The 20069-nt window shown below is 36.7% G+C and overlaps 1 protein-coding gene across 1 annotated transcript; it reads right to left on the reverse strand.

The window, feature by feature from the left end:
* Nucleotides 1-3230: 3230 nt before the first annotated feature.
* LOC141331804 (eukaryotic translation initiation factor 4 gamma 2-like) lies at nucleotides 3231-19759 on the reverse strand. Its single transcript, XM_073836839.1, has 18 exons — nucleotides 19641-19759; nucleotides 19430-19532; nucleotides 16871-17002; nucleotides 16712-16778; nucleotides 16464-16615; nucleotides 16261-16371; nucleotides 16002-16184; nucleotides 14839-14977; nucleotides 14601-14737; nucleotides 14409-14516; nucleotides 14146-14274; nucleotides 13956-14060; nucleotides 12396-12611; nucleotides 12054-12312; nucleotides 10320-10524; nucleotides 10028-10236; nucleotides 3861-3982; nucleotides 3231-3781 (listed from the first exon to the last, which is right to left on the reverse strand). The coding sequence occupies exons 5-18, from the start codon at nucleotides 16545-16547 to the stop codon at nucleotides 3716-3718; spliced, it is 2073 nt and encodes a 690-aa protein (XP_073692940.1). The 5' UTR covers nucleotides 16548-16615; nucleotides 16712-16778; nucleotides 16871-17002; nucleotides 19430-19532; nucleotides 19641-19759; the 3' UTR covers nucleotides 3231-3715.
* Nucleotides 19760-20069: the final 310 nt, after the last annotated feature.

Genomic DNA, 20069 nt, shown 5'->3' on the forward strand with positions numbered 1-20069 from the left:
ATTTTAAAATCCAGCCAAGTTGATGATTGCGCAGTTTGTCAAGATCAAAATTATTGTCAAGTTTTCAGTTTTTCATTCATCGAGATCCAATGTATATTATAATGCTGTGCATTCAGAGAAGCTGCATACCTCATTTATAACGAGTGGTTATTTAAGTTATTGTTGGATTTTAATAGCGAACCAGTTTGGCTCTTCTCCTCTGACATCAATAAGGCATTTTCGGCCGCAGAACCGCCACCACTCAATTTTCTCTTTCGGATCATTGTCTGTAAACCCTAGAGATGACTGCATGTGAAAATCCCAGTAGATCAGCAGTTTCTGAAATACTCAGATCAGCCCATCTGGCACCAACAACACGTCACATTCAAAGTCTTAAATTACCTTTCCATTCTGACGCTCGGTTTGAACTTTAGCAGATCATCCTGACCACATCAACATGTCCAGATGCATGTTGCAAGTCGCTGCCAAGTGACTGGCTGATTAGATATTTACGTTAAAGAGCAGTTGAACAACAGTGCCTTGCGAAAGTATTCATACTCCACTTTTTCACGTTGTGCTATGTTGCTGTCTCATGTTAAACTGCTTTAAATTACTTTTTTTCACACACCAATCTACACTCCATACCGTAATGATAACGTAAAAAAAGAATTGTCACGTCTTCATAATATACTAAAAATAAAACAACTGAAATAAGTACATTGCATAAGTATTCATACCCTTAACTCAGTACTTAGCTGAAGCACCTTTACATTCTCAAGTCTTTTTGGGTATGATGTGACAAGCTTTGCACATCTGCATTTGGCAATTATCTGCCATTCTTCTCCTCACCTCTTCACCTCTCATGCTCTGTCAAGTTGGATGGGGGTAGATGCACATTTTCAGGTTTCTAAAAAAATTTGATTGGGTTCAAGCCTAGGCTCTGGCTGGGCCACTCATGGACATTCACAGAGTTGTCTATAAGCCACTCCTGTCCTGGTGAAACTTCTGCCCATTCTGAGGTTCTGAATGCTCTGGACTGGGTTTCCATTAAGGCTATCTCAATATTTTGATGCACTGAGCTTTTTTTCTACTCTGACGAGCCCCACAGCATGATGGGATGCTATTGATGATGAAGATGATGAACAGTGCTTGGTTTCCTTCAAACATGATGCTTGGAATTGAGTTTAATCAGAGCAGAGAATCTTGTTTCTCAGTCTGAGAGTCCTTCAGGTACCTTTTTGCAAATTCCAAGTGTTTTCACGTGTCTTCACTGAAGAGAGAATTGAGTTTGGTCACACCACCGTAAAGCCCAGATCAGTGGAGTGTTGCAGTGATGTTTGTCCTCCTGTAAGTTTCTCCTATGGCCACATATGATCATGGAGCTCAACTAGAGTGACCATCAGGTTCTTGGTCACCAGTCTAACCAAGGCCCTTCTCCATCAATTGCTTAGTTTGGCCAGGAGGCCAGCTTTAAGAAGAGTCTTAATTGTTTCCAAAAGTTTCCTGTTATGGATAATGGAGGCTACATGCTTCTGTGAATTTTTTTATGAACTCTTTCCCAGATCTGTGCACTGAGACAGTCCTGTTTCTGAACTCTACAGGCAGTTCTTTTGACATTTTGGTTTTTGCTCTGACATGCATTTTCATCCGTTACACCTTTTATTGAGATACGTGCCTTTCCAAATCATACCCATTCAACTAAATTTGCCACAGGTTTACTTCTCTCAAAGTCATCTACAAGCAACATGAATGCTCCTGAGCTAAATTTCAAGGGTCTCAGATAAGGGTATGAATACTTATGCAATGGAATTATTTTTTTTATTTGTAATAAATGTGCGAAGATGTTAAAAACCTGTTTTTTTGCTTTGCCATTATGGCGTTTGGAGTGCAGATTGATGTGGAAAAAAAGTAAAGCAGTTTAACAAGGCAACATAAAGGGGTATGAATACTTTTGCAAGGCACTGTAAAGTGGCCAGTGTTTACTTAGAAATACATTTATTAGGTGTACCTAATAAACAAAAACCAGTAGTGTAGATCCAGTTACTTCCTCTGCAAATGTGACTTTTGTCATACTTTATTAGAAAATGTTTCCAACATGGCATCATAATACAATAACAGCCTACCTATGGAAAGCATTGCACAATATGAATGATACATAAGAACTACAGAAACACAAGATAAAAATGAACATTTTTAAAAATTACATTACGAGGCATTATTTACGGGGCATCTCGTATACCGTTACAGTATATCCTGACTTAAAACCAAGCATTCTTATATTTCCGATTCTAAGCAGTTTTTGTTCATTCCTGAATAGTAAGAAACACAAATCACTGCATAAGTATACATTACTGATGTCATCATTCAGTGCCAACCACAACTCAGAAAGTACACAAGTAGTGACAAATTCAAATAATATTCAACATTTAAAAAAATAAAAAAAGAGCTCAGGAATGTGTTCCAAAACACAACTTGAGCAAAAAAGAAGAACTGAACATTGTGGCCTGCACTTGTAATCAATAGTGTTATCAGTCACAAATGTGATTCAGGTTGGAATTTCTGTTCAGAAGTAAAATAAAACCCAGCATTGTTCATTTGTACATCATGGAGGATGGACAAATGTTCTTAGTTCCACATATTCCACACATAAAATAAGGCCAAATAAATGCTGGTGTTTAACTTTATTGAAAGCAACAGTGGTACACCGAACATTCGGAGCTCTTACACCTTACAGTAACACTTTAAATGGCAAAACCACACGAGCAGGTCATCATTTGTTGTCCTACCTAATGATAAAGCTTTGATTTTTTTCCCCTCATGATTAAATAAATATGTATAATATCCATCATGGGAAAACATTGTTACGTTGTAAAACAGTGATTTGTATATTGAACATCCATACCAAATTTCTCATCTCATTTCATCTTTATTTTACCAATTAAAAAGCATTAAAAAAAAAAATTACACATTTCTGTTTGGATCAAATTGTTGCATCGAAACAGGCTGTGTTTGGTAATCCCTGAACATGCTGTAAAGAAAACAAAAAGAAAAATTCAAGTATCATCTTGACAAGTAGTGGAGGGGACGCATACGGGTTGGGAAAAGAAAGAAAAGGCCGCATAATTTCATCTCTCCCACATGGCTTTGTTCATTATTATAAGAAATAGAAGGGGGAAAAAAAAAAAAATGACATTTTACAATCATAACAACTGGAAAGTAAACCATTTATCCTGTTCAACAGACTCAAGCACCTCGCAGATCTGGAGAGTTTTCATTAGACTCCTTCGCGCGCACACTACTGTGAGGTATGAACGACGCATCGACGAAACGTTATGGTAACCAATGATTACTGAGGATTCTTTGTAACAAACGAAAGTGAATATTGCAGCAACTCAAAATATGACACTGAGCAAAAGTGCATTTCTATAGTTTTGTGCTGAAATGAACAGCAGCAGAAAAGGCTCTTGCAAATACATGTTCTTAAAAGCAAAATATATATAAAAAGGATGCAGTTTCAAGCTGCTAATACCATTTATCTGTGGCGGGTGTCTTAACAGATACTAGTCATCACATGCTTTAAACAATGAGGCCAAAGAGAAGCGTGAAGTAATAATACGTTGGCTTGACACGGCAGCACGGAATGAAGTGCGGCGGTTAATACAGGTGAAAAGGAGAGATGGCGAAACGAAACGGGAGAGATGACGGAGGAGAGTACATCAAGGCTTTGGCTGGTTCTTTAGTCAGCTTCCTCCTCAGACTCTTCCTCTTCCGCTGTCTCCAGCCAGGTGAGCCACTGGTTCACCTAAACAAATGAAGAGTTAAGTAAATCGGTGTGTTCCAAAGAAACGGTGTGTCAGTGTTTACTGCAATAGTATAATTACCTGGAACAACGCTTTTCCTTTGCCTGGAAATTCTTGCGTAATATCTTCTTTCCATGCTAGGAAGGCCTCTTCTTCAATTATCTCCATATCATAGAAGTTGACAAAGTAGCGCAACAACATTCCTGGAGAGATAAGAGACCATTAAAACACAGGAAAACAAGCATTTTCTCTAATTACGCCAATCACAATCTTGGTAAACTCACTCCCAAAGAATTATGATATCTCATATTTTTCTATGATATAGACGTTTTTCCTGAACACGGAAGTCAGTCCGACTCTTAACTGAAAGAATGCTTTGCATTTCCGGTCTGCATCGTTTCTAGTCAAATTAGGGTATATTCCGAGATGTTTTTAAAAAGCACATGGCTCCATAGCGCCATCACTTGGCAATGTCGCAATGACCGTCATTTGTCAGTGCCTCACTTTAATGAGTGTGTAGATGACACGAAGCAGCGGACGTTAGCTACATTAAAAACAGATAGAGCCTATTTGAATGGGTTCCTATGGAAACCGGAACAGAAAAGCATTCAATCTGACGTTAGAATTCGTAATGGCGGCGCTCATCGTTTACTCAGGAAAAAGGTCTATATATATAAATATTTTATAAAACAAGTCATTCAAGTCTGGAGTAATGATAAATGCATAATTATTCAATAAAATAAAACCATCAAACTGCTATTGCTGTAATAAAACTAAAACAATAGTAGTATTAACAATAATAAAGATTATGAATCAATTAAAACTCTCAAGTAATAGTGATTTCAATGGGGAGGGGTTAGTATTATATTATTAGCATTATAGTACTATATCATTACTAGTATTATTTTATTACAATTCAAGTAAATAAAGATAAACAAAATTCCAGGTACAACTTTAGAGATCTTGCTTATCAAACAATGTCCTCTTGTCCAAATTCTAAAGATAAATGCATAAATGTACTTAAGCGCAAAATCCTGATCTTAAAGGGATAGTTCACCCAAAAATGAAAATTTGATGTTTATCTGCTTACCCCCAATGCATCCAAGATGTAGGTGACTTAGTTTCCTCAGAAGAATACAAACGAAGATTTTTTACGAAAACCGGTGCTGTCTGCCAGCCTTATCATGGGTGTGGATGGGCACCAGACCTTTAAAAGTAAACAAAAACATGCACAGACAAATCCAAATTACACCCTGCGACTCGTGACGATACATTGATGTCTTAAGACACGAAACGATCGGTTTTTGAGAGAAACTGAACAGTATTTATATCATTTTTTACCTTTGTTACAACGCCACGTCAATCTCTCCTGAGTAAGCGTTCGGCATCAGTCACGTCACATGAGCACGCGCTCTGTGGTAGAATACGCAAACGCCGGAAGCGATCTGTCGCATGTATACGACACTCATTGTTTACACAGAGCACAGAGATTGTGGGTATAGCGGCTATTCAAAATGGTAAATACTTGCGCGTATCCTGATTGTTTAAACCGATTTAAAGCTAAAAGATTACATTAGTTTGCGCAAACTCATCCGGGACTTTTCACTGATTTCCCCTTACGGCGTTTGCGTATTCTACGCTAGAGCGCGTGCTCATGTGACGTGACTAATGCCAAACTCGTGCACATTACAGATGGACGTGGCTGTGTATCAAAGGTAAAAAATGATATAAATACTGTTCAGTTTCTCTCAAAAACCGATCGTTTCGTGTCTTAAGACATCAATGTATCGTCACGAGTCGCAGGGTGTAATTTGGATTTGTCTGTGCATGTTTTTGTTTACTTTTAAAGGTCTGGTGCCCATCCACACCCATGATAAGGCTGGCAGACAGCACCGGTTTTCATTAAAAATCTTCGTTTGTATTCTTCTGAGGAAACTAAGTCACCTACATCTTGGATGCATTGGGGGTAAGCAGATAAACATCAAATTTTCATTTTTGGGTGAACTATCCCTTTAAACAAATGATTAGCCATACGCACCCCGAAGTCCTGAACTAAATCGAAAAAGCAACTGTAGTTGCAAGTTCTGTCATTACCAAGAGTTCAACTGAACTAACGACCATAGTTGGCTAACAATGCTTTTTGGAAACACTCTCCTGAATATTGATTCACAGGTCAGGACTCATGAGGACCCGTTTGCAAATCATTTGACTTGCTTTAGAACTTTGCGTATTGCAAATTATTTGATTTGGATCAGGACTTCGAATCGCGTATCGCAAATGAACCATTCAATTTGAAAGTGATTGACAAACCCATTTGACCTAAATCAAGGTGATTCGCAATACGCGCTCTGAAGATGTGATCTGAATCAAATGATTTGTGATACGCGATCCAAATGGAGTTCTGAATCATTTGGCTCCAAAATCCCGAACCGAATCAAATGATTCATTATACACTCTCTTAAGTCCCGATCTGAATAATGAATTACAAACCATCACTTCAGATCACTCGGAGGGCAGCTCACGAATCATTAAATATGGAACTTTGAGTATCGCGACTCATTTGACTTGATTCCCGTTGGAACCAGTTCCGATCCAAATCAAATGTTACGCAATACACAATTTGAAATCCCAACCCAAGTCAAATGATCCATGAACCCGTCTCAAAGTCCCGATCTAAAACAAATGATTTGCGATACGCGATCCAACTGGAGCGCTGTCATCATACGTGCATTTTCACTAGGGGTGTGACGAGATCTCGTGGCACGAGATATTAGGTGCGTTCGACTTCATGCGGCGCTGCGCAGACCGATCGGCGGCTGACTTGAAGTAGTGCATGCCGGTTAGAAATTTTACCCGACTTGAACCGGCGCCGACGCCACGTGACGTTCACGTGTGGCATCAAAGTAACGCGAGAGCGTTTCGAGAACAGCCGGCTTGCTCGGCCAGCGCAGCATTTCAGAAGGGACTGCGCCAGGCTGTGATGACGTCACAGCTTCTCATGATTGGACACATTCACCACATGACGATGATCACGCGTGTTTCGTGCATAACAAATCAATTCGCATGCCATTTTGTAAGTAGTTTACGATCTTTTGACTGCAGTACATTTTTTTCCCTTAAATTCTTTATATTGGATTTGTGCATAAGTTTATTATTGTACTTTTTTCATACAGACCACTTATAGTATTCAGCTGCATATTTAATAGTGGTGCAACAGATCACAAAACTCACGGTTCGGATCACATCACGGATTTTGAGTCACGGATCGGATCATTTTTCGGATCAGCAATAAACAAACAAAAAAGTTTGTTTTTTAATAATTTCTGAATGCTAACTAAGTACTTCTAATCCACAGCAAAAACTACTAGCTGAAATAATAAAGTCAGTAACAAAACAAGAAGAATTACACAAATGACAAGTGTAGATGATTACAACAAAGTTACTAATAAAATCAATAACACTAGTATTCAGGTGCAGAAATGTAATAATTAATTGTAAAATAACTAGTGTTTCTCACTGCAGGTATTTATCGGATGCTGTCTCTTTAAGCCCTAATGCACGTAATCTAATACTGGCACGCATCCTTCTCAGTCGTTTATGTCTTCAGTGAACTGAAACAGCTGTGTTTACCAGAATACAAAAACGGGTATTTAAACATAACTTTGTATGTATGTTAAGAGAAGTTTTGAAGAGGAATCAATCTGTGAATCACGCAGTCTGAATCGCGCGTCTATCTCTGTCTCTCTCTCTCTCTCTGTGCGCGTGCTCGCTTCAGATATATGCAGCGGCAGTAAAAAAAATCCATCATAACAGCGTCCGCCTTCTCTTTTGCTGCAGCGGTTTGAAATGGTAAATTGTCAAGACAAAACATGTGCAAATTATAAACTTTTACTCTATGATGGTTAAACTTAACAGTTAATCCGCGAACCACATGCGTTCCGAACCGTGGAGTCCGGTCCGTACGGATCACGGATCATCTACGATCCGTTGCACCCCTAATATTTAAGTAATATTTTTTTATGGAATAACTAAAATGTCACAGACATTTAATGTAATGTGGTCAACATTCATTGATGCTGAAATCTGTAGTTGCTGCTTTACTTGCATATGCTGCATTTCTTCCAACAAAAGATATTTCTATAGCTTCCAGTTCATCTGCAATAGGCAAACGCCACGTGATCTGACATGTTTGAGGAAGCAACGAGATCCCCAATTTGTCGGCTCCGTTTTCAGCTCCTCCCCGACTGCTTTCGGCTAATCTCGCCGATCGGTCTGCGCAGCGCAGCATGAGCTCGAACACACCTTTTGAGAGATCCGATGTGTCCCACGAGATCTGACTGGTCTTGCGAGAACGTGACATATACGTGATATAATGGCAAAACATTTTGCACCGTTTACATTAGAGCTACATGACTAATCGTTAAAATATCACAATCTCTATTCAAACACCCACGTGATCTTAACGCTGAATCGTTGACATTCAGGAATGTCTATTACAACTGTTTCACGCGCTCCATTGACGCTTACAATGTTAAAGTAACTGAAGACATTCAAATCTGCATTCTTACTGCTGCTGTTTCAGAAAGCAACAGTCTTTTTAACCACATAATCAATATTTCTTTGTTACAGACATTTAAATAGCATAAATACTGGGATAAAAGCTAGCAAGTATGTCATTGAATTATCCATTCAAGAGATTCCAATAGTGAAACAAGTCTTTACTAATTGACACACTGACACGTAATTTTGTTTAGATTTCTAATCCTTTTTTTCCCTTCAGAATCGTGATCTCCAATTTATAAAAGACAATTGCTTTTCAATTTATCCAGAATCAAGCAGCATTAGTTTATTACTGGATATAATTAATTAAAATAGAAGTTTAATTTCATAAAGTACATTTTTGCATTTTGTGTTTTTTTGTTGAATAAAATACTATTTCCCCTACTGTTGTTCCCCTATACATTTCATCATTGAGGATTTCTTTAAAAAGGTTAAAAAAAAAAAAAAATCTCGTCTCGTGAACCCAATCTCGTGTTTCGTCACACCCTTAATTTTCACCATACATGATCTGAACTCCTGAACTGAATCAAATCATATGCAAACCCACACCGAAGTCCCGTTCCGAAACAACCGAGTCGCGATATATGCTCTGAAGGCCCGATCTGAATAATGATTCACGAACCATCATTTTAGATCTGGACTCGTCATTCAATTCACAAAATGATTTACAAACTCGTTACGATCTAAATCAAATGAATCACGATACATGCTCTAAAGTCCTCATCAGAATCAAATGATTTAGCAATACGCGATCCAATTGGAGTGCTTTGAAACACGGAATGATTTTGGTCTGAAATCCTGATCTTAAAATGATTTTGCCATATGCACGTTAAAGTCCCGATTTGAATCAAATGATTTGCGATCTACGCTCTGAAGTCCTGATCTGAACTGATGGTTTGTGAATCCTTCAGATCAGCACTTCAAGTCACGTAATCGCAAATCATTTGAATTTAATCATTAAATTCGCAAAATGACTCACACCCATTTCAAATCAAAATCAAAGATTTGCGAAGTCCTGATCTAAATCAAATGATTCACAATATGCAATCTGAAGCTCCGACCTAAGTCAAATGATTCAGGGACTCACTCCGAAACAAAGGATTTACGATATGCAATCCAGTTGGAGCGCGTCAAAACATTTCAAATCATTTTGCGATGCAATATTTTAACTGATTCAGACTTTCGAAAAGCTCTGCTTCACCCATCGGTGTTTTTTAAAGTCATTACAAGCAATATTCAAAAATTAATTGCTCTTGATTTTATACGTTTTTTTTTTGCTCAATCTCGTCAATGATCAAAGTCACAAGTCTGAATCAATCTGAGCGTTTACAGCGTAACTGACTCAATTCGATTCCGTTCATCTATCCCTCTTTTTGCATCTTCAGCCATGTTTACAAGACATTGTTAGTACTACTACTACTACTGGCTTAGCTCGCTAGTTAAGACATTAACTGAAAAAGGTGTTTTTTTTTTAATTGAATTTGTGAAAAGATGTGCTTATTGAAAAAAAAAAAAAAAATTTTTTTACATTTCAGAGACGCATTCTCTCAATAATTCAAGCACCTCTTCAAGAATATTTCATTTTCAAAGGTTTTTCAGGCCTAGATTTTAAAGTCAAACTCAAGTTCTCCAAGCACTGTATTATAATTATAATAATGTATTACAATCAGATTATTTTTTAGCCGTACCTTTGGGAAAAGCATGGGCATTGCAGTGGACTTGCAGCGCATAGAGCGCACTGACTTGCAGGTCCACGTGATCATGCAGGAATTTTTGCATCACCGGTTTGAAGGCAAGTAGCAGCTGCTTCTCCTGGTCGAGCTGCTCTTTCGTAGGTGCAGATAATTGGTCTTCTCCTTCAGTGGAATACATCTCGTGGAAAATGTACTGCAAAAAGCTAGAAGAATTTTGTGGGAGGTTAGTCAAGTGTCCACAGAATGAAACTTCAAGCCCTATACAAGAAAGGCAAGTCCATCATACCTGGTCATCAGAATGTTTACGAAACCCTTATCAGTGTGCAGTTTTGGAGAAATGTTGTCCTTGATCCACTTGTAGATGGTTTGTGGGGCAGGATCTGCTTTAATTTGTTTCAGCAGCTCCTTCTCCAGCTTCATGAGAGGGAATAAGAAGCTCAGGCCCTTCCCCTCCAGAATCTCCAACATGCGATCTTTGTTTTGATCTATTTCTGTGGGCAGAGACAAGAATATATGAACACCACTCCATACACGATACCAAAAACTGAAAGTTCATATTCATGTTCCATTATCTTATTTTTCAGTGCGGAAGTAAGCGGTTTTCTGGTAATGTGTAAGACTTCTGGTTCAGAAGATGCCATAGGGAAATAAGGAGAATAGCGAAATGCATTAAACGGTAAAACTGTATGCACTACAAACCATTAAGACAATAACATTAAAAAAAATATGGTAAGACACACCAGTTTGCAAAATCAAGCAGCAAAATGAGCCAATTTGTACAGCTAAAAATAGCTGGAAGTGGATGACACCGGAAGCCAGCCACACTAAATTTACAAATTCCACACTCACTCACAAATTCTTGCACAAATTGCACACACTTACAGGAAAAATAAGGGTGATTAAGTGACTGGATTTCTTGGTATTATTTAACAAATCTAGCAACAGAATTATGAATTTATAAATTTTGGCAACTGAAAATTAGACAAAACAGACATTCACCAATCTCTTGTTTTGACCATGTCAATGTCTAGTTCATGCACTCAGCTTGGATAAACAACAGCTGGGTGGATACTGGGGTTGGTTTGACCATCAATTTTTAATCGATCTTCATTTTGATGAAGGGAGATCTTTAGTCTATGCTGTTTTTAGCTGAAAACTCAACTTCACTGTGTTATATACTCTAGTCTCAGCTTTCAATTTGTCAATTTTACTAAATTATTATTCCACCACTCAAAAAAAAAAAAAAAAAAAATAAAAAAAAATAAAAAAAAAGTCATTATACTTATAAACTTACCTTGCAATCAATTCGTTTTTCACAGAACTGAGATACAAACTCACAATTCTAAGAACTTAGTCTTTTTCCCCCCTTCAAAAATATTGCGTTACTCCCTAAAAAAAAAAAACTAATTACGTCACGTAGTTACTTTTATGGAAAGTAATGTGTTATATAAATTTGAGCAGGGCTTGCTTGTTTGTTTTTAATATTAAAAAAACAACTTTGATTTGTAGACAATTTAAAAGCCCTTTCACACCACAGGAAAAGGAAGTTCAATACTCTTTAGAAAAGACACAAATTAAGCACAAATGTTAGTTAATCCAAAGTAACTTACTTAGAATGCTTGAATTAGATCAACAAAAGGACAGCAGCAAAGTCATTGGTTTAAAAAAAATGTGATTAAATACAAAAGAAAACAAAAAGTAACTTCAATATTTTCTTGTAAATGAAAAGTAACGAGTTACTTTACTAGTTACATGAAAAAAGTAATCCGATTATGTAAATTCACATTACTTGTAATGTGTTACCCCAACACTGAATAAAATTATAAATGTTATTTTGACTTTCAATGGCGGAAACAGACATCCATACATTTATAACTCAAAGTCAAAAACTATAGCGTCAACCCTGTTGCCATTCCAAAGGCATAACTACATACTAATGTTAAGTTGGTTACTTGTGTGCCTTTTCAATTTTTGAGAAGTTTTAAGTATGACCATACAGGAAGGAAACAGAAGCACATACCTGGCAGCATCTTCTGCATGTTGACCTTGCTCTGCTGGAACAGGTCGGTCAACCACTCCCGATCTTTCATTTTGGCCATCTGCTGCAAGCAGAGGAGGAAAAGTGGAAAGTGGGTGCCGTTCTCCAGTGGGTGAGCCAACTCTGCCATGCTCACGAGTTCAGCAATGATCGCCCGGGCAGCAAACTGAGCCAGGTAAGACTTCACCAAGGGAACATCCAACTCGATCTTGGAACACTGGTCCAGAACATTGAGGAAAGCCTGCAAAAAACATGCAAATTGAGGAAACGATGAGTTCCGGTTTTAGTCAAAAGGTTGTGAGGGTGAATTTTACTAGTACAAACCTGCATAAAGTTCTCCCCCGAGACCAGTCCCTCCATGCGGAGGATGTTGATCAGAGTGCTGACATGCTCTCGGTCATCATCTGGGCTCTCCAGTGAGCACACGATCATCTTACTCAACATCTCAGGCAGGAAGTGTTTGGGAGCCTTCATCTCTCGAACTCCGTTCACTGCATCGTTCATGTTCTTGCTGCTCAAGTAAGTGGTCACAACATTTTCCTGCAAATAAATTTAACAAACTGCTCACTCAAAGGTTTCTTTTAGGGATGCTCATATTGACCGTTTAACCGTTAACCGACAGTAAGAATTTTAACCGATTATTACTATCAGTTAAACGGTTTAAAAGGGTTTTTTTCTATTCCTTTTTTTTTTTTTTTTTTACGTTTGCTGCATGGTGAAAGAAATAATGCTATTTGTAAGTTATCTGTTTACTCAAGCGCGCGTGTCGACACATGCAGTGTGGCTGTACAGACATATTTCGCTTCACCTTTACTTAGTAAACTGATGTAGTATATGCAACTCAATGGCAAGAGGCGATATTGGATTATTAGAGAGAGAATCCGTGAGTGAATGTATTCAAATTCTGAATTAATTATAGTCTAGAAAGTGCGCAACAGGTGCTCCCATTACAATCACTGGATAGCTATCACTCATCCTAGAGTAATTCATCGCAATCTCATAAAGTTATTAAAAAGTAATAAAATAACCTTTACACTGCACAATTAATCTCTTATTTATGTAATGCCAACACTTTCTTTGTTTTAATAAGAGAGTTCGCGAAAGTGTAGAAATCAGTAAAACTGAAACCGGCACTTTGGTTGGTGAGTGGATTGCAACATAGCCTCCTCTGATTGGCCACTGATCATCAAATCAACATACATGTCTGTGATTGGCTATTGCTGAACGCTGTAAAACACGCGCTTCTCCACACGCATATGACAGTGGATGGAAGTCCCGAACCGCAAATTGAAAGGGTTTTTGTGATGGTGTTTTTTTCGCGGATCTAAGAGTTAACAGGCAGCGGTCCTGCCTATCCGTACAGCATGTGGACATGTTAAAAACTAGGCACACTGAGGTATTGGCTGGCCTGCTATATATTTTTATGTCCGACGAGAAGAATATGACCGGTACAGTTCTTCAAAGCGCATAAAAGGATTCAGTGTGTTTTAGTTTGTCATCTTAATTAGGTAGTAATTTAATTTATACATATTTAGTGTAGGCCTATTTATATTATTATTATTTTTTTCCATTCAGATTTTCTCTGTTCTCAGAACCGCTGCTGATGCGTGATAATTTGAGTATATGTCAATACAGTTTTTGTTGTTGCTCTGTATGCTGCTGTTTGCACGTTAAAATAAAACATTTGCTTGTATTTTTAATGTATCATCACAGATACTCGTGCATTCTATTTTTATTTTAAACTAATTTATTATTCAAATTTTATCAGTTAACGGTTAATGTTCGGATAACGAGCAGCGGTTGTCGGTCAGGGAAATTAACCGAAATGAGCATCCCTAGTTTCTTTGGACCATTTTCACAGTAAGATGTTTGAGTGGTACGTACAGTCATCTTAAGAAGTTCCTCCCTAGCAGGAGGCGGCTTCTTAATCGTCTTCTGTGGCTTCTCCTGAATTGGAGGTGGGTTGGTTTTCAGGCCAAGTTGCGGTGGCTACAAACAACAGGAAGCCTTAAAATGGACCTTAATTAAATATGGCATTTTGTTCCCATGCATGAAATGAAACAGTAGTCATTACCTGTCCCAGCGGTGGTGTGGATGTGCGTGGAGGTTGAGCACTAGGAGGAATCATGGTAGGTATCTGTGGCTGCAACTTTGGCATTTGGTTTTTATTCAGAATGAATGACTGAGCAGGTCTCAAGCTGATCTGAAACACGAAGAAAAAAATCGATTTCGATTAGGTGCTTTTTCAAGTCACAGTTTAATTTTGCACAATTTAAAGGGTAATGGAAACGCAGCTACTGACAGATGTTTAGCATCTGACATTAAAATCTATTATACCTCATCAGCATTCAGCTGTCCTTTCTTAATGAAACGCGGCGGCATATCCTTGGACTGAGCTTGCTGCTGAGATGAATGAGTCTGGTTCTGGAAAAGCAGATTCTGCCCCTTTGATCAGAACAAAAACACTTGTAAGTTGCATGAATATTTTGATGTCTTGAAGCACTACTTCTTTGGTAGATGAGCATTTACCTGGTTAGATTTTATGAAAGGCTGCGGCGCAGGGGTTATGTGCCCACCATGCCCGTTGAAAAGAGGGTTTGCGCGACGACCCATGGTGGGGGAATACCTGTCCTGAATGACCCCAGGGCCAGTACCAATCCCACTGCCTACAAACCAGACAACAGAGTTATTAAGCTGGCAGTGAACCACAGAGCAAATCCAGTCATGCACCACCTGTCCCAGAAATGTCAACGCACTTCAGACATACCTGGCATCTGCCCAAACATATCCGCTAATCCCCCAAGAGTTTCTCGATCAGGTTTCATTCTCGTCGGCAAGAAAGGACTTTCTTGAAAGAAATCAGTTCTTATTCCTTGAGTCATCGGTGGAATAAAAACACCCAAATCCTGTGAGGAACAAAGAGTACAAAAAAAGTTAAGCCAACAGATTTCCATTTATCTGCAAGGGTCTACAAGCCTTTTCAGGGCACAGACCATTTGCTTTATACTTATAAGTGTAGTTTAAAAAAAAAAAAAAAAAAAAAAAAAAAAAAAAAAAAAAAAGAATTTCTCATCTGATAATTTCTTTAAATTAGCAGTTAAATTTAGGAAAAAAATCAGTTCAGTTCTGATTTGAACAACTTCAGCTCAAATACCAGTTCATTATTGTTGAAAGAAAAAAAATAAATAATGTAAAACATTTTATATATTATACAAAATAAATGTTTTTTCTTGTTTTTTTATTTTTATTTTCTAAATTAATGTCATAAAAAAAAAATGATAGGATAGATACACACAATATATGGACAATTTAGACAAACAAAAACATTTGTTTTATATAATACAATTATATATAATATTTAAAAAATATATAATAAATTATATATTTTTTTAAGACATTAATACACATTACAGTAAAATTACATTTTTTTATCAAAATTACAATTTATTAAAAGTTTTATGTAATTAAATAGGAAAACTCAAGTGGAAAGAGATCTGAAATGGTCACTTATAAAAAGTAAAATCTAAGTATAAACACCCAAATTTTTATGTTTCTCCCAAATCATTTAGCCCTAATTTTACACTAACAAAACGTATTACATTATTTTTTTTAATAAAGATGCACTCTCCAGCAAAAATCCCCCAATAACTTTAAAATGAATCTGTCCATCCATACAAATCAAAATTTCTGTATTTTATTTGTTCCATATTGTAATGTCAGAGAAATGCAAAATCAGTTTCTCAGAAAACTGTTCCCTTGAGACACCCAAATAAAAAGTCCTCCCCCATTTCGGTGTCAAAACAGCATATTTCATAAAAAGGCAACGAGTTTGCAGCTACAACATTATTTCATTCAAATACTTTTACTGTTTATACTGCAAATCCTGCAAAAACTCTAAAAAGGTCAAACATTTAACTGGCAGGGTCTCACCTTTACAGCATCCTGGCGGATCTGGTTGATAGTCTTAGGTCCATTATCAATAAAAGCTTTCCGAGGCACCCAGTTGTTCTCTCGCAACTCTACGGTATCCTGAAGTAGGAAACGAATCCTAGCAGGCAAGTCCTTGTTGTTCATTAAGGATTTCATACGGCCGAAGTACTGATCCATTAAAGACTGCGAGACAAAAGGGTGTTAGGAAATACCACTGTCTTAATGCACCCAAAGTCTTGCTAGTCTTAAAGCAGCTTACCTTGGCTTTCTCATGATCTAGTCTTGGCCCCACAGTTCTCATTATCTGACAGAGGCACTCCAAATCCTCCCCCATATCCTTAAGTTGGACTCTTTTCTTCTTTTCCAGAAGCTTCAATTAGGAAAGTTCAAACGCAACAACGTTAGGTTGGAGATGAAGCAGTTACCATGAATATTTCAATGGAGGATTGATGAATAACTCACTGTTTTGATGCATTTATGAAGGATAGACTCGTGAATGAGATCAAGTTTGCCAAGTTCTCCAATGAATTTGATGTTGCCCAGCATTTTGATCTTGGCAATGGCACGCTGCTCCTCTTCCTCAGCGGTAAGAGGGCTGTCATTTTTATCATAGACTGTTAGAAAAAAAAGAAAAGCAGAATTATTAGTAAAATATCAGGCAGTTTAGTACAGTTGCTGTAATAATGTTAACACTTCCACAATCTACTTACTGTCAACATTTCTGGTGCGGTTTTCAAATTCATCCTGAAGTTTGGATATCAGAAGTCTCCTGAATGTCTGTAGGAGCGTGATGAAATGGTGGAATAAATATACCAACATTGTATGCTGTGCTGTTAAGCTTCTTGCAAATGAATAAAAAGAATTCTTACAGTGCTCTGCTTCTGTGATGATTGGATCTCTGTTGATGGGCCGTCAAAGTTTGGAGCATCCTCTGCCAGACGCAGACATAGCTGAGCATATAGCGAGCTATACTTCGGCTCTTCAAGGGCTTTGTCCACAATCTAGTTGAAGTGAACAAGATGGTGGTTTAACATCATTAAGAACAAATGCAGTAAAGACCCACCACTGTCCTTAAGGGTTAATGTTAGTTATATAGGCCATACTACAGAATTGGTGCAAACTGCTGTCCCACAACCAAAAAAACATTTAAAAAGCACAAGAAATCATATCTTAGATGTTTACCAAGATCCTTCTATTATCTATTGAAACTCACAATAATTTAAAATATCAGCAAGCTTAACATAAAATAATTTATTGGGTACTTTCAATTGGGCGCCGTCCCGAACCCTAACCCCTAAATTTCAATTGAAAATTTTTGTATGTATATATGTATATGTATATGTATATACACACACACACACACACACACTTTTTTTAATATCTTGATAAAACTTCTTTATTTTTGTTTTTATTTTACATTTTCATTGTATATCATGATACTAAAGTAAAAAATAAATACAAATAATTATTGTAATTTTACAGTAAAATGACATAACACAATTCCAATTAATGTAATTAAATTCTATAAATCCTCAAGTGGAAAGAAATTTCTGAAATGGTTGCTGAAAAAGGGTTCTTATAAAAAGTAAAACCCCAAGTACAAACACCCAAATTTTAAGTTTCTGCCAAATCATTTAGCCCTAAATTTTGTATTACATTTTTAAAGTTGATTTTAGACTAATATTTACATTTTTAGACTAACACTTAGGGACAGTCTGAGTATTAATGTTAGTTATACAGGCCAGAATTGGTGCAAACTTCTGTCTCACAACCAAAAAAACATTTAAAAAGCACAAGAACTCAAATCTTAGATGTTTACTAAGATCCTTCTATTATCCATTGAAACCCACAATTACTTAAAATATCAGTAAGCTTAATATATAAAATCATTTATTGGTACTCTCAATTTGGAGATGGCCGTCCCAAACCCTAACCCCTAAATTTCAATATAAAACCATTTAAAATTTTTGCATTTTACTATTATTATTATTTTTAAAAAATATTTTGATTTTTTTTTTTTTTACTTTTATTGTATATCATGAAATTACGTAAAAAAAAAAAAAAAACTTTTTCATGTCACTACCGAAAATGCATGTTTTAGCCCATTGGCTGAGACTGATTTTAACTAAACCCCTAAATTTATTATCAAGGTGCGAGTAGATGGATCCAATCATTGAGGTAATTTTTTTGTTTTTTAAATCTGTGTGTAACTAAGGAACATCACTACCTACACTACAATTAAGCACACTTTTTTATAAGAGTTATTTCATAACATTTAGTTATGCATACAACTGTTTAGAACTGCGCTAGTTAACCATGTGCTGATTAGCATCTTTGAGGTAGGCTCAAAAGTACCTAAAATTGTCTCTACTGAAACCGTAACATAATTGGTTTTTTGGTTGTTATCCCATGAAGCTGTCACAACCACAAAATGTCAGTTTCAGTAGTGACAAAAGGGAACACATTACCCTTTGTTTGGGGGAAATAAACTATTTTAGTACAGTTACGCAAATGTGTAGTATTTTAGTACATTTTATGAGTTTAGTTTGTGACTTATAATGGTGTAATATGACTTAGTCGCTACCAAGACATAACGGTCACTACCAAAAATGTGCCGTCACTATCAAAACATTGGATGTTTTGTCAAAAATAAAGTACATAGTGCTTTATCAACCAAGATGTTATGATATTGTTTGGTCCAATGCATTTTCAAACTATTGAATCCTTAAATTGAAATCAGTATGATCAACTGTGCACCTTTTACCAAGAAAGATTGGATTCAAAATAGAACTTATTTCATAAATCACACTTAAAATATTGTACGCGTTATTGATTTACCTTTAAAAACTTTTAAATAAAATAGCAAAAAATATATTTACAATGTAGATCTTAATAGGTCAATATAGCCTCTCTTATTAAATTATATATAACAGCGTTTCGGTAGTGACAAATTTGGGGAGAAGAAAAATATTCCAAAACTTTACAAAAATACAATATGATTGCACAATTACTAAAGATTATACAATTTGAATACATAAATTTGTGGAAAGACATTTGTAAAGATGTTTCAATATCTGACTAAGAAACAATTTGGTAGAAAGGCCCATATATACATATTTTCCCCTTTTTATTTCCGGTACAAAGATCACATAAAATATCAGGTGTATGCATACGACAGTCCAAAAATGTTTTGCCAAACAACTCTATTAAGGTGAGCAAATCCACAAAAGCTCTGGCTCCTATGCTCCACTTTATATGACTCATCATTATTGTTGCATGTTCTAATTAGTATTTTCATGTGATGATTTCTTGCACAATAAAACCAGTCCGTGAATAGCTCACGGTAGAACGAAAGTTGGCATTGAAAAGTTTCAGCAGTACTGGTACTGTGACAACTCTTGCCTACATATGATGAACAAAATCCTCACCAGCAAGATGATTCCTTTGAGGACGAGCTTTGAATCTACGCCCACATTCAGGAGCTCAAGGCATAGCTTGTCAAACTTTTCAGGGGTCAGTTTATTAAGTATGCTATTAAAAAAAAAATAAAAACATACAAAACGGTCAGTTTTTCCATTAACATTCACGTACACAGACTATATCATTCTTAAAAATGAAGATCAAGGCAAACTCTCTCACCCTCTCACTTTCCTGAAGATTGCATCGTGTCGTTCTTTTTCATTGGAGGAGTTGACATCTCGTCTAGTGCTTCGTGAAGGAACCCATCTCTGAACGCTAGGCCCTGGGGTTTTCCCCAGGAACTTGCTATAAAACAATAAATGCACAATAAATGTCATTTGTTTTGTCAAGGCTTTGGTGACTTACTAACATCCGTGAGAAAACGTCAGCATTAAAATATTTTGTTGTGCCAATTAAAAAAGGATTCTGCCACCACCCTTCGATGACTAAGAGAAACTTAAAAGACTTCACTAGGATTTCCTCACATTAGGTCAACAACTCAGATTCAGGTCAAGCTACTAATAATGTCAACATTTAAAACTAATGTGACCTAATTTTAAGTAGTAGCATCTGAGGTTACATTTAAACACTAAAGTCGGCATGAAACTA

This window comes from Garra rufa, chromosome 3 (assembly GCF_049309525.1).
Source record: "Garra rufa chromosome 3, GarRuf1.0, whole genome shotgun sequence".
Lineage (NCBI taxonomy): Eukaryota > Metazoa > Chordata > Actinopteri > Cypriniformes > Cyprinidae > Garra > Garra rufa.